The sequence below is a fragment of the Xiphias gladius genome, chromosome 24, assembly GCF_016859285.1.
Source record: "Xiphias gladius isolate SHS-SW01 ecotype Sanya breed wild chromosome 24, ASM1685928v1, whole genome shotgun sequence".
Classification (NCBI taxonomy): domain Eukaryota; kingdom Metazoa; phylum Chordata; class Actinopteri; order Istiophoriformes; family Xiphiidae; genus Xiphias; species Xiphias gladius.
In genome coordinates this window covers 17111083-17126393 of record NC_053423.1, presented here as the reverse complement: position 1 = coordinate 17126393, position 15311 = coordinate 17111083, and the positions used below count along the sequence as shown (strand labels likewise).

Genomic DNA, 15311 nt, shown 5'->3' with positions numbered 1-15311 from the left:
AAGATTAGTTATCCACAGTTATCTTTATCATCATCATCATCATCATGATTTTACATCTCAGCAACACATAATGCAGAATAAAAACACTTCCTGTAGAAGCAAAGCTCTTTAGAGGGTGCTGCAGGTGATTGGTCGTCGTGAGCTGAGGCATACAAGAAAGTTAGGAGGCCCAGAGCGTTACAGTGCATGGAGTGTTGAATGCGTTTGGGGCACAAAGACAGCAGAAATAAAGACAAAGGGACAGAAACCGGGTCTGCTTTTTTTTGTTTTGTTTTTTTTTTACAATTAACACTTGAAATGGTGAAGGCACTTGAAAATGACACGGTCATACAAAATGTAAACCATACTTTGGTGTTTCAGTTTTATCGCTTTAGATTTCATTAAACCGTTTTTTTCTTTTGTTTTGTTTTGTTTTTTACAAAATGAACCAAAACAGTGAGAAAGAAGAAGATATTGGGTGGATAATAATGAGAATAAATATTCAACAAAATTGAAATCATACTCTAAATCTCCCTAAACTAAAAATAAGTCAGGTTTGAATTTGAATCAAACACTTTTACCTAGCTTCTTTACTAGACATTTAGTCAATGCTGATCTATAAAAGAAACCATAAAGTGCATCTTTGAATGGATGGGAAAAACAACACTGAATGGAAATGCTATTGACTCTTCCAGCCCATACAGAATTCATAACCAGTTACTGATTGGTTTGGGTTACACTCAAACATATTGCTCCCAAATTTAAACCGCTCACTGGACTGAAAACAAATAAAACACAAAGCAAAGTAAAATCAAACAACTAAAAGACATTAAGCATAAACATAAACAAACATTTAAAATGATCTCTGTGCGTTCCGCTTCCAATAAGGCGAAGCATTTTAAGACAAACTTAAGGCACATATCAACACACCTGGCAGATGTAGCACCTTCTCGCACTGTTTCAAACTGTTAAAAAACAAACATTATTTATCACCAATTACTTTGTTTTAAACATCATTGGAACAAATATATTTTAGCAACACCGGCTCAAACCCACTGGCAAGAACCAAAGTGACAAAATGGCAGGTGCAAAAACAAACTTGCACAGATTCAGTATTAAATGACACTCTGGACTTTGGTAAATAGACTTAAATCAGATTATGGTCCATAGAAAGACATGGCCTCATTCACCTTAGTGCTCCTTACAATGTCACTGACTTCAGTGTGGTTATTTAGAGCAAAATCTGTCAAGTTTAAGGGCAGTAATACTTAGAAGAGTATTAACTGACTGTGCAGGAAGGGAATGCCCATCCTAACCACAGCATCTCTTAAAACACTTCCAGTAACAAAACATAAAGCTACAAGCAGGCAGATTCGGCAACTTGGTCAAAAGCACAAAATCTTGGCAAATAGCAAAATACACTGAAGCAGAGGGAAAAGAGGAGAGGATGTGTGTAACGAGAAAACCACTCTGCTGCTTAGGGGCTAAGGAGATCACTGAGGTTCTGCAGCGCAGTCTTCTTCTCACCATTTAAATTAGGGTAATCCACAGAGCGGTCAAATGATCCTCATTGGACTACCAGGGTTTCAGAAAGGAGGGTAAAGATATATGAGTCTGTGTATACTGTGTGTGTGTGTGTGTGTGTGTGTGTGTGTGTGTGTGTGTGTGTGTGTGTGTGTGTGTGTGTGTGTGTGTGTGTGTGTGTGTGTGTGTGTGTGTCTGTGGGTGTGTGTGTGTGTGTGTGTGTGTGTGCGCTGCCTGCTGCCTCTTTCAACATGCCACGCTCTCGTTCTTTGGCTGTCAGATAGGGCCACATGTGAAGGCCCGTCGTCAGTCCTCACATGGCCTCATCTCCACCTCTCACTGTCCAATCAGTACCTCTTTCTGTGGTTGTTGTTTATGGGAGCGTGGCCATTCTGCATGTGGCCGTTTTTGGATTTTTCCCTCCGCTCTCGATCGTCATCATCTTCTGACTCGGTCTCCTCCTTATCACTCCGCTCATCCTCAACAATTTCCTGTCAGGTAAAAAACAAGACATAAAATTTGTACAGTTGTCAGTTTGAGTTGACTGTGATACATGCTAGGGAGAATAAAAAAAACAAAACAACTGAAAGTGTTGTTTCGTACATTTCCTGGCAGGAATTTGATGACCATGCGCAAGATGAGCGCAGCCCAGAAGATATGCAGAACCTGCAGCACAAGCAGCAGCCCGTTGAAGAAGTAGAAGCCAAAGAAGGGGGGGTAGAGGGTCAGGGGGTACACCCATGTAGTATGTATGATCCTGGACAAGAGGACAAAGGCAGAACAGAGAGTTCAGTCAGAGCCACCTACAGTCACATTCAAAAGCCCATTGAGACGGGCCAGGAGTGTAGACAATGCGTCTGTTATTGTGTTTCCAGTAAAATGTTGCAAAAATTTTACAAACGTTTATGAAATTTCTGCAAAAATAAAATGTGAATCAGTGCATGCTTCAATCAACATGTATGCTAATATATTCAAGAGGACATGACCATATTGCATAATGAAATTAAGCACCAGTAACTCTGATATACATCATGGTATTTCATTGCTTCTTCCCACAAGATGGTATTTGTGTCTTAATAAATTAAATTGTCTCTTATGAACAACATGTACCAAGCTTCTATTTGGTTAGAGAGGGGGTTGACAAAGAACCAGGGACATCACACTGTAGTCTGAACATCCCCACATCCTCGTTTGGATTCACTTTTCATTTTGGAAGCTTTCTGAGGGAGTGGAGGCACGTTACATTGAATGGTAGCATGACATCAATGCATAGTGTGCAGTCATAGTAGCAGGAACAGCAACGTTATACGATAATGCTCAACTTACTCTGTTTTTTTTTTTTTTTTACTGTCAACAAATCCCATGAAAAGACCAGTTTTACTTTTTTTTTTTTTTCTTTAAAGGCTAAGTAACTTCTTAAAACAGTTCGGCACTGTAGTTTTTAGCAAACATTACTCAAACATTAATAAATAGGTCATTTGTTGTTCTCTGAGCCAAGCATAAACTCAATCAATCAATCAATCAATGTGGCAATTGCACATGTTTTTTAAGCACCAACTAAAAATCTGCACAAAATTAAATAAACATTGTGAACTATGGCTGCTTATGAACCCTACTGTGCAAAGCAAGCTGGGAAATTGTCAGTGGTACTCTAATTTCTCAAATGTGCTTATCAGACAGTTATGTGATTGACTCATTACAGTAACAGTAAGTCTGATGTAACATTCTTTTTACCAGAAGGGGAGGATAACGAGACGGGTGATGATGAAAACGGCAGCAAACACAGTGAAGATGAAGTTGCAGGTTTTCCTCCAACCTGCGTAGTTGAACATTTTGGCTGACTGGAATGAAAGAGATCAGAGTGTAACCTTTTCATTTATTCCCCTCTAGAGGGCAGACAGTGCTCTGATCTTAATACTGTTATCATGAAGCTAATCACCAATGTAAAGGTTATGAGGTATATGAAACAATTATTAGCTTGGAAATGATATTTTTCTGCCATGTTGGCATGTCGTCATACCTCCATTAGATAGTCAGAGGCATCATGCACTAACATGATCAAAGTCCCTGCCCGGATGTAGTTGACCAGCCAAGAGAAACTGATAAGGAGGATGGTGGCTACATGGTGAACTATCTGCTCTTTGAAATCCTGCAGAGAAAAAAAAAATACAAGGACAGGAAGAAATGGTGTAAAAGCAATATCCGACAGTGTTTGGACACTTATTGATCAAGCTACAAAGATTGGTCACTAATCGACAGCATGAGTCTGATTGATTTTGGTTTTACAAATGATTAACTTTCCGCACATAACAGATAATACAGCTTTAAACCTATAAAAAGAAAGTAAATCCATATACAGAGGCAAAAAAAGAACTTAACAAAAAGTTACACAACAAATCCTTAAATAAGAGGTTGGTTTCAACATGGTGGCTCTCCAGAGCAGTCCATAAATCTGTTGTTTTGGTTTAAGAGATTAGTTCCTTGTATTTGTTAACCTCTAAAGTTCTTACAAAGAGTTATAAAACAAGCACTGGGCACTGAGGCCCTGCAATTTGTTGACAAGATTGAGGGTCTGCGCCTTTCACAACAACGTTTAGACCTGTGGACAAAAAGGTCAGTCTGTCTCTCCACAGTGTGACTTCCCACAGAGAACTGGTCACAAATTAACTTGAGAAGCAACATCCCTGATCTGAGAGATAGTTCAGGTTCTTTGTTATGACCTTACCGAATTGTAAAATTGGAAGGTATGAGTTGATATGAACATCATCTTTAATGGCATTCTGAATTCTGACAGCTGCGCTCAACATAATGCAAAAAGTAAGGCATTCTTAAGGAAGAAATCGGTATCCAAATCTCAAAATACACTACCAAAACAACAGATCGTTCTCATCATTTAATGCACTCAGTGAGTGATCGCTCTTGATGGATGGTTGCTGACGGGTTTTATAGTACACAGAGCTAACAAAGTTTAGGAAGCAGCGCTGTATCACCTACCTTACGTTTGACATCCGATGCTACGCTAAAAAGCAGTGAGACATAGAAGCCTAATTCGATCATGTAGTACCAGTACTGAGAAGGCAACAGTGGCTGGGAAAAGGAGAAAGAAGTTCAGTTATTTGGTAAATCAAATGAAAACGGAAGAGAAACCACTTGCTATACATTTTGGTGATCAATACATTTTTGTAAGTCAAAACAAAAATAAGATAAATAAGACATAAATATTAGTTAAAGAATTGTTTCAGGTCGTAGCACTTGACATACCATTTTTGGGAAGCCATCCCACATCTGCTTCATATCATAGAACCATGGTTTCTGAGGGGAGATAGATATTCAATATTAATGAACGTTTAACACAAGCAATCCCATGTACAAACACCAAGTGATAATACAGAAGAAAACAAAGTTTGAGTTTGGCATCTAACACTGTGTCCACGATGGATAAAATCCAATATGCTGCATTTCTGTACTATTTTAAGCATGCTTAACATTTAGCAAACAGATCTACTTTTATTTTGCTGAAGACACACACAAAAAAAAAAATAATTACAGACTGTTTTTCTTGGCTAGTGGACCACAAAAAAAAAAAAAAAAAAAAAAGGTTCTAGTTATGATAAGAGTGGATGATTTCATGGTTATATGGCGCAAAATTACACATATACTGATTTTTTGCTTATTGTAACAAACACAATGAGTGGCAGCCAGATTCTGACACAGTACTCACATCAATAAGGACTGCCAGGCCAGCAAAGAAAGCAAGAAGGTAAAAGGTAAATCTCCAACTGTAAGAGAATGCACAGCACTCTCAGGAATCCCATAACATAATTTCACACAGCACAAATAAAACCATCCCACCTATAAACAACACAATGGCAAAGTAATTTCAGGGTTAAAAAAAACAACTTAAATGTGAAAAAATTAAAGCGAACACAACACATGTTGGAGGTGGACATCCCCATCTGAAATCGTCAACCTGTCCAGAAAGTCTAAAAGTTCTGCCAAAGACATTTAACAATTCCCCTTGTCACATGTTAAATAATGATTCCAATCACTAATGCACATCACTGGAATTTAAATCCTGAATCACATTGGTCCAAAAAAAAATCCCTCGCACAGCTGAAGGTGGAACAGCTTGGTTTCATTCAATTTGTTTTACATCCTGTACCAGAGAACACACAGTGTGTATCCCTCCCATCACTGTGGATTGTTTTGCTTTTGAGAAATACTTGCTCCCATTTTGTGGGTGTGTCAGGGTTGAACACCAGACCACTGATGATGAAATAAGCTGTTAGCTGAACATGGATCACTTAAAAGCAGTATTTTGAAATCATGTTTGACATTCTGTAGTAGCAGTTGGTACCAAAGCTTTACAACAGCACATTCAATGCACAGCTGTTGGAATATCACCAAAAAGCGCAACATGTTGAAAGTTTGCAGCAGGTTTCCACTGTGTCAGATCTGGCGTGTATTCCAGAAAGCGGGTTTAGGGAAAACTCTGTTAACACTGAGTTTCCTTTTCCTGAAACAGATACTTAACAGGTCTGAACAGGGCGTTAGTTACTGTGTCAGTTACTGTGGGATCTTACTCTGTGAGGCTAACCTGCTCGCTGGTAGGTTTTCTTTAACGTACCCTGAGTGTCTCCTGCTCCTAGCTTGATACCCAAGGCTTATCTTTACTAACGTTCTCACTTCTATGATCATTCAGTAATCAGCGTAACATTGGTCGCAGTGATGGAATATTCCTAATCATAATTATCATATCACATTGGAGATTATGTGAAATATTTCTGCGTGAAGATGATTGTAGTTCAGCTGAAAAGACTATTTTAAGATTTTAAAACTGGGCTAAATGTAGTTTAAAAGACAGTTTTTGCATTTAGACTACATATAGTCTAAATTGTTTTAACAGCATTTCAGTTACTATGTTTAAATGTACTAGATTGTGAAATATAATATACAATACACAAAATATGCTTTTGAGCAATATGTTTTTAATGTAAAATAGACGTCTAAAAATTTACATTCAGTTTAATCTAGACACTTTTTTTAAATCACCAAAATCATAAGGTTATTACTGGGTGGGACCATGAGTTACAATAATAGGTTTATAAATAAACTTATGTCTTATCTCTTTGATTTCATCTTCTGCTGCCAGCAGCACTTATTTTGTCCCCATCAGGCTACAGCTAAATAAATATATTTAAAAATTTAATACAGACAAACAGTAGGATTCCAGCAATTTATCAGCCGTGTATAAAAGTCTGCTAGTTGACTGAACTAACTCTGATCAACTGCTCTGGAACCGTAAATTCTGAGTTCCCAGTCCCAGGATCTGTCTACCCAGAGTTCGGGTTTAGGTTGTTAAACACCCTTTCTGAAACAGGTTCCTGTTATTTAAACCAGTGTTTTCTAACATTTTCAGCTTGTGACAGCTTACAGGTTATATGTAATTATAAAATATATAATGTTATTATTTCATCTTAAGACCCATGAAATCTACCTTGCAGGTGTCCTGACCAATGCTGAATTTGGAACTAGTAATAGCACATCGTGACCTCTTCAAAATCCTGTTTGAACTGAAAATTTCCTAAATTACAAAAGACAAACACCCTCAAAACTGCAGACTGCATCCTTTACATCTACTTCATGATTCATAGACAGTTCAGTATGAAGGGCGGGAAATGGTTTGGGGTGAACTCGACATTCTGCTGAAGATGTTTAGCTACCTGGCTTCCCGAAACTTCTTGAGCTTGCTGGGCCGGTCCTGGTTTCTCCGCTGCCTAAACCACCTCTGGACTTGTCGCACTGAACAGCCCGTTTGTTTACTTAAACTCTCTATGGAGCTCTAGCAACAAAAGCGGGACAAGGAAAGAAGGGTCAGTGTTTTGAGTCATAAAATGATTGTAGTTGACTGGTCACTTAAGACTTGGCTGTGAAGATTCTGTATGTAATATTTCTATCATGCTGTCACTCTTGTCCATTTACATCTAAAACACGAACATCTCTGACTTGTATAAATTATTGCCAAAGGATACACAGTATGTATGGAGCAGCGCTAGTTTCCTGAAGTATGCAGGATGAGTACCTGTGTGGGATGCTTTGATGTACTGCAGAAATAGGATTCCAGGGTGGGATTTGGAGGAGCACAAACACGCTGCTTGTCACTCACTCCCAGCAGAGAGGCCAGAGGAATCGCTACTGTCCTGGAAATAAGAAAACACATCATATGAGAAACCCTAAGTACACATCATCTCACATTTATCCAAAAGAAACATGCAAAACACACAGATAGGGAGGTAGATTCATAGGCAAATGGCAGATGGCTCACCTCTCGAATATCTGTCTGATGACCAGGAAGCAGAGAGCAATGGGGATAGTAGCCCAGAGGTCCTGCATTTTGGGGAAGACTTGGTCATCGTGGTCCTTCAGGTCAGCCCAGCCGTGGCCTTCAGGAAACCAAATCCAGTCCGTCCATATCAGCTCGCTCAGCCAAGACATCCTAAGATGACACAGAGAGAAAAAAGGATTTCGGGGTGTTTTTTAGGTTTTTTTTTTTTTTTTGGTTTTTTTTTCAAAACCTTGTGGAAGGAAATTAAGACAGGTATTAAAAAGATGGTTTTGTCTCCCCAGTGATCTCCATTCATTTTCCATTAGATAAATATAGAAACTCACTCAGCCATGACAATATCCTGAGAGGAAGGAGAGGAAACAGAGAGAGGAGTTAGTATTGATTGGAGGTGATTAATCTCACTGGGCATCAAGCAACAGGCACCATATCTGCGCACTTCCCGTTCCAGATGAAGGGAAGATTTTGTTATGCTGCTCACAGTGCAACCAGAAAACCAATGAGAATTCATCTAGCGTACTAAACCTGACTTCAGTTTTGCAGTTATTTTCATCTCCTGGAAAATATTAACTATTGTCTGCAGCTGGTTGACACATTTACTGAAAAAAAAAAAAAGTCACATTTCCGACAGCTGTCAGGTTGGATATCTCCTTATACATCTAACAAAAGGGACTTATGTTGACTTTAGCAGAACTTTACAGATTTAATTTTGTATTCCCAATAACATCTTGTAAGAATTATATTTTTTATTTATTTTTTTATTTAAATGATTTTTCATTCATTTGTAACACGCTTCCTATTTGAATTAGGCGAAGGAAACAGCACAGTGAACACACCATGTGCTGATAATCTCTTGAGCAAGATGATTTGCAATATATCGAGTGTTAGTCATTTCTACTAAAAGCCCCATAAAACAGGACTAAACAGCTACTGTGGCAAACCTGTAAAGATATCCACTTTTTTTTTCCCCTTAGTGTTAACTATAGAAGTCGAAACTATGTATAACCTTTCAACAACAAAGACATTCAAGGTGCTTTACAAAGGACATAAAAAGGCATAAGGACAAATATATGGTGACATAGAAAGACCTATAAATAGGACTTAAAATGGGGTACAATAAAAGATTATAGAAAATAAATAACTGAAACAGCATTAAAAAAAACAGTATTAATTACTGTGCAGTGCAATAAATAGGGATGGCAGTGTTGAGCAAGCCACTACTTTTGTCCCGACTGAAATATCTCAGCAACTAGTGGAAGGATTGCCATGAAATTTCGTACAGACATTCATGGTTCCTGAACGATGAATCCTACTAACTTTAGTGAACCTAGGAGAGTCTGGAGGGTAACATCTAGACAACTACTGAATGGATAGCTACGAAATTTGCTACATATATTCAATGTTCCTAGAGGATATATTCTAATGACTTTGGTGGTCCGCTATTCATCTAGTGCCACCATCAGGTCAAAGTTATCATTTATCTTGTGAAATATCTCAACATCTACTCAATGGATTGGCACAAAAGTTTGTACAGACATTCATGGTGCCCAGAGGAAGAATCCTACTCACGTTGGTGATCATGACCATGACCATAAGGTTGACATCTTTGTTTTTTATCTAAATATCTCAACAATGATTGGATGAACTCCCAGGATATTTTGTATAGACATCATGGTAGGCTGATTTATTTATTTTTTTAAAATTATTATTATTTTTAAATTGTCCTCATGTGGAGTCCATAACAACAATACGATCTCTGGCTTGGTTTGTGGTTTTTAATATTCGGGACTCTAGTTGACTGCTGACCACTGAAAAGGAGCACCATCAGAGAGCTCAACGCAGTCCTACTAGCTTTGTTATTCGAGTGCAGAATCAGGATCTGCAGTCAAACAAACTGGGATGATATCAGCGTTGCTGTAATTAGTGGCAACTCCTCAGTGGAACACTTAGTTACCTGTGGACTTCAATACAGTGGCAAGATCAGCAGATTTTGAGTCTGATCATCATATTATACTGCTGGACCTTTGTTTCTGCAGCCAAAGCTTTATGTCAAAGTATAAGCTGAGAGGGAAATTAAGCTTGTCACACACCTCCTGACAGATCCCATAACTAGGACTGTGTGTGTGGACTTTAACCCGCTATAAGCTTCATATGAACGCACAGTAATTCACGCAGGCTGCCTTTTGTTAGTGGGAGTTTTATTTCAACAGAATAGCTTTTGCAGTTTCAAGACAAATCACTTTACCTTGAACCAAGAGCAGTAAAATATCAACTATCCTATCTGTTAAAGTTAATCAGTGTGTGGATTTCTAATCAAACTCTTTTCACTCCATAAAACTGTCACCTAAATAAACAAGCCTACTTTTGCTCAAGGTGTCCACCATTATGCTTAGCTGAATGAAGATCACCTTAAGTCCTTTAAATGTTTCAAACAGAGAAATGAGAATAGGGTCTCTGTGGATTTTGTTGGAATATGTTAATGATGGGAGATTTGTGTTCAGTCCTGGAGTAAATTATGGGATTTGGGTGAACACACAGAAGGTTTTTCTATCTAACAGGGGGAACTGGAAACCAAGCTTGGGGCTGTAGAAGCTCTCAAGTGTGCATCCCACTTCTTCAATGCAAAGTGCACATTTTTTTCTGTAGCTCATCTAAATCCTAACAGCTGAATTTCATTGCAAGGGACAGCAGCTGAAGCTAAACTCCCAAACTCGTAACACTAGAAGCAACCAGAAGTAAAATCTGCACAGGTTACATGTAGTAAAAATCCCTGTGTTCCTAGTTGTTTATGCAAGACAGGGAGACGACAGCAGCACCAGCCCTAACAGTATGATGTGTGCTCCTGCTGGTGTATGATTTGCTCAAGGGTTAACTAAACGGAGGAGATCAATAGTGGGCAGAAGAACAGGTTTGGCACCAGTGGTTTTGACAGGTGCAACTGCCAGAAACTAATGTAAACTTGCTTTTCCTTTTGATAGCCAAGCTGTAGTTCATTGACAAATCCTCTAGTATAAAGTATAACAAACATGTGAGACCAGTAGTCTAGTGGATACAGCTTACCTCAGGTGATTTTAAGTTTCAAACTGAACACATTTTGGATAGGAAAAAAATGATTTCGCATTCTGGACTCTTATTATGCTATTCCACCGGGAAACAAACAAGAGTCATCTGCTAACTGTATTTGTGCATCTATCACTGAAGATGTGTGTATTAGTTGGTTTGTTGTATTATCCTCCGTCTTTACACTGGCTGACATCTAGTCTAGCATTACCACATCACTTAATGCAGCATCATTACTCACCACTCAGCTAGTGTTTAAACATTTCCATCTTAAGGACAGTTTTTGGAAAGATCATAGTGCAACGTGCCACTTTGGCACCAATGATCTGGTGTCCGGGAACAGGGGTGGTGTTTTTGAACAGCTACCAAAAAGAATGAGTTCACCTTCATTTTAAATTTGAATTCACATTTTACTCCACAAAGCTCAGCAACATTAAGTACTGTACTAGAAAGACAGTTAACTATCTCCACTGCTGTCTGACATGTGCATGTGTAGTCTGTTTTCTTCCCACCTCAAAGTTCAAATATTACTCTATTAATCTTATTTCTGTGTACTGTGCTTACAGGACATTACTGCATTTTCGTCCGTCCTACAAAAGGGTCCCTCATTTTTTGCATTTTCTGAGGTTTTTCTCTTTTTTTTTTGACCCAGTTTAAAATCTACACCAGCAATTTAGTATTTAGCTTCCATAAAGTTGGAAGATTCACAAAAGAATGATTAAAAAAATGAATGGTCAAAGTATGTGGACCAGAGGCAGAGTTATCCTGACTTTTAGACTGGTATGGGTCAAGCTAAAAAACACCTCCAGATCCTACACTTCCCATAATGCTACTCAAAAGCATCTTTCATTAATTCCCTCCCGGCTCCTAAACGTCCTTTTCTTGTAAAGTCCAAGGCAGTCTTCCTGTTAAAGGTACGTTGTGTAGTTCAGACCAACACCAATGGTCGCCAGGTGGGCTGTTCTTGTGCACCTTTATGAGCACAACAATATTTTTACACTATTCCAGTTGTCTACAGGTGGTGGCAAAGAAGAAGACTGCAAGCTAGTAAACAATGCAGGTTCAAAATCTTAAAACTGTTATTTGAGGGAGGAAATGCATTCAACAGATTTTTAGGCCTCAATACAGATACAGACCACCTGTAAACACACAAGGTTTGTTAACTTTCAGTTTTTAAAAAGGTGTCCCAGGGAGTTTCCTTGTAAAGAAAAAACAAAAACAAAACATACATATAAAAACATAAACTGTTTAGTTTCGTTGACTCCCTGGGACATAAAAACTGAATGTCTCAAACCCCGGCCTTGATTTCAGACTTTGGAACACCACAGGAGACTTTATTCAACGCTTTCCACAGGCTAAGCAGTGCTCCTACTGACAAGTAAAATGAACTTCATGCGTAAAACTCAGTGGAATGCCGCTTCAAAAGGGACCTTCTGTGTGTGTGTTTTATCTTAACCAAAACCCTGAAGGATGGAGACCGTCCTATGCTGTTCAGACTGCAAAGTCTGAAGGCAAATTTGTGACGTTGAGGTATGTTAATAAGATTCATTTGACTTGCCTACAGGACACAAAAGAATGACTGACTACTTACTTTTAAAATCCTATTAACCAGTCAAAGTTCCTCAGTCTTTAATGAAGCTGAAGCCGGTTGCTTAATTTCAACTTTAGGGTTGCTGGCATCACTTTGCAGCTTGTGTCTGTCACAGCCGTCTACGCCGTTTGCGTACGGTCGTGCAGGGAGTGGCTGAGTGAGCACGCATGGCGCAAGCGGGGAGTCTCCCGGACATAGCGGAACAGACAGCCTGAGTCAGTGAGATGGAGCTTTGAACAAGTTTCCCAACACCAAACTAACTCTCATTGTATGGTTAATACACAGGGCCACGTATACTTCTTGGTTTGAATCACCCATGTAAAAAGAGAAAGCAAGGGTAACTTTGCGGGGGAGTATCTACAGCTTACGTTAGAAAACTTTTTTTTTTTTTTTTTTTTGCGCACACAAAACCTGCACCATTAGCTATATAAATGGCCGTTTATCTTTTGGAATCAACTTCTGTATTTTCTCGGGAGAGGCCGTTATGCTTTATTGGTTAGGCTTCAATGGTTACATGACCTTGTCTTATCGCGGTGTTCCTAAACAAACATCCCCGACATCAGGACAAGCAAAGGCCTGTTAGCTAGCTGAACTTGCGATAAACTTGACGTGCGGGCGCCCTTTACGTCTCCCAACGTCCGAATCCGAGGGGGCTTTTACTTGAGAAGCGTGTCGACGAAAGTTCGGTGGGTGTCCCCCCCCGGTTAAAACTTCGCATAAATCCTCCCGGGTGGATGAATCTCCCGTTACTGTCTAAAAATAGTAGCCTAAGGTGTGTGTCGAGAGGACGCCTATGATTTCAGGCGGTAAAGGAGCCCGGACCGAGGCTTAGACACTGTTAACAGACGCGAATGCATCGTCCATCAAGTAACGGTGCAGCCAACTTACCTCTCTTCAATTGTACGCGGGCAGGTAATGTGTTCTCAAAATGTGTGGCGGCGGCGGCTGCTCTTCCTCTGTTCCTGTTGTAGCCGAGGAGGTTTCAAGTAGTTCTCGCCATTAAACACACTCCAACTTGTTGGTCGTTCAGTGAGCTGCGGTCCGCCTTTTTCCCTTTTCTCTAAACCCTCAGATTTGCCCCATTCTCAGGGGTGGGGAAAAAAAATAAAAAATAAAACAACTGTATCGCACTTTCTCCTCGAAACTCTCCCTTGTGGTCGTGACCTCAGGCCGGTCTAAACAAGGTGGGGAGGGGGGGGGGGGCCGTTAAGAAATGAGGCTTTCTTTATCACTTTTCCGTCTTATTAAAGTAGTCTGAATGGGCCTCGGCGTGTTACCGTTCCGCCGGGTAGTTCAAGTGGTCGGATATAGTGGATATTATGGTAGTATGTTGAGAGTGCGGGGGGCGGGAGCAGTCTATTTAAAGTGACGTGAGCCGCCAATGGGTATGAGGGGCGGTTGGTGCCCACAAGAGGGCGGCCTGCGAGGCGAGGCACGTTCCCTGGGTCAGGGGGGCAGGAGTGGAGTAGCAGCGGTATGTCCGAGGGTTGTCGTGTCACTTTATACCGCGGCGGCAAACCTATAAATGCGTCGGGCATTCCGAGTATCGAGTGTTGCGCACCTCTCGGGCCACAAGAGAAGCGCGAACATGGTATGCTATGGTGTCTATGCTATCGAGTGGAGGTAAAACAATATACTTCATTACTCTCCCAAAATATTAAGCTGTCGGCTACATAAAGCGGATAAATTATGAAATTAATAAGGGTTTATTTTTAACTGACTGTGATAACTGTGTTGACAGTACTGTGTGTACTTATATGGTAAAAGAAACAAAACAAAAAAAAAACAACTCCTATGTATATTGTATCATTAAAACAGCAGAAATAAGAAATAACCTGGAGACCATATAAGCATTTAAATCGACATGCAAAGTAATTATTAAGACTATCAGGCACTAATAGTTGTGTAACTTAACCATGCTGCAGCAGCAAGCCCTCCAAAGGCCACATGCAGCAGGTATCAGGAGTGATATCCACAGGCTAAACTAGCAGGCTAACAGGCCCTGAGTCTACTGCGATTCCGGTACATGAGCGAATCCGGTGAGACCCAGAGCTCCCAGGCAGTCTCTTTGGATCTTTTTGGGGCATTTTATCGCGGTACAGGCTGCAGCTCGGCATGTACAGGAAGTTTTGAGGGCAGCGGGTATGTATGAGAGCTGGTATCAGCAGCAGCCGAGTCCAGTCCTGTATACGGGCTTCACAGCTACGGCAAGCCCGGACGGGGAACTCTTGATTCAGTCAGTTACCACTTGCACTTGTTAAAGCAAGCTAAACTTTGTCACACGGGAACTCAAGTTAAACTGTAACTCTATTTCCGGTTGTAATGCACTCATTTATATGGAAGCGTTAAAACAGTTAGTTTCATAACATAACAAAGGCAAGTAGGTGGGAGAAGGCGAAAGCTTTTGTCAGTGTTGGACTATTTCCCGGAGGCACCGCGCACCAGTGTAAACTAGATTTGTATCAAACTCGCAAAAATTCAAGTAGGAAAGATTCGTTGGTTCATTATTTGTGAAGGCAGCACTCTCTCTATACAGCCTCTAAATAATTAAACACTAAAATAAATTGGTAAAATGCTATTTGATTTTGTAGGGCGGAAGAAGGTACAATTTGAATAAAAAGTCTGTTGTGATGAATACAGGAGATAATTATGGTGGTTTAAATTTCTTTAATTGCGCATCCCCGAACATCACATCCAAATAACATTGGCTGCTTGTTAAATGGCTCAAATTCTTTTCTATACTTTTGCAATGTGACGAAGAAGACCATGCTTTTTAAATATCGAGCACGATCATTTAATAACAATACATTCCAA

The 15311-nt window shown here is 39.8% G+C and overlaps 1 protein-coding gene across 2 annotated transcripts; it reads right to left on the bottom strand.

Annotated features, from left to right (window-relative positions):
- Positions 1-257: 257 nt before the first annotated feature.
- On the bottom strand, positions 258-13839 carry cers2a (ceramide synthase 2a). Of its 2 annotated transcripts, none has more exons than XM_040121213.1 (11): positions 13386-13839; positions 7829-7999; positions 7586-7703; positions 7227-7345; positions 5225-5282; positions 4765-4815; positions 4498-4590; positions 3524-3652; positions 3238-3344; positions 2107-2260; positions 258-1994 (listed from the first exon to the last, which is right to left on the bottom strand). In XM_040121213.1, the coding sequence occupies exons 2-11, from the start codon at positions 7996-7998 to the stop codon at positions 1851-1853; spliced, it is 1143 nt and encodes a 380-aa protein (XP_039977147.1). In that variant the 5' UTR covers position 7999; positions 13386-13839; the 3' UTR covers positions 258-1850. The 2 variants fall into 2 exon arrangements, with proteins under 2 accessions (XP_039977147.1, XP_039977148.1); XM_040121214.1 differs by lacking the exon at positions 13386-13839 and adding an exon at positions 12498-12592.
- Between the last annotated feature and the right edge of the window lie 1472 nt (positions 13840-15311).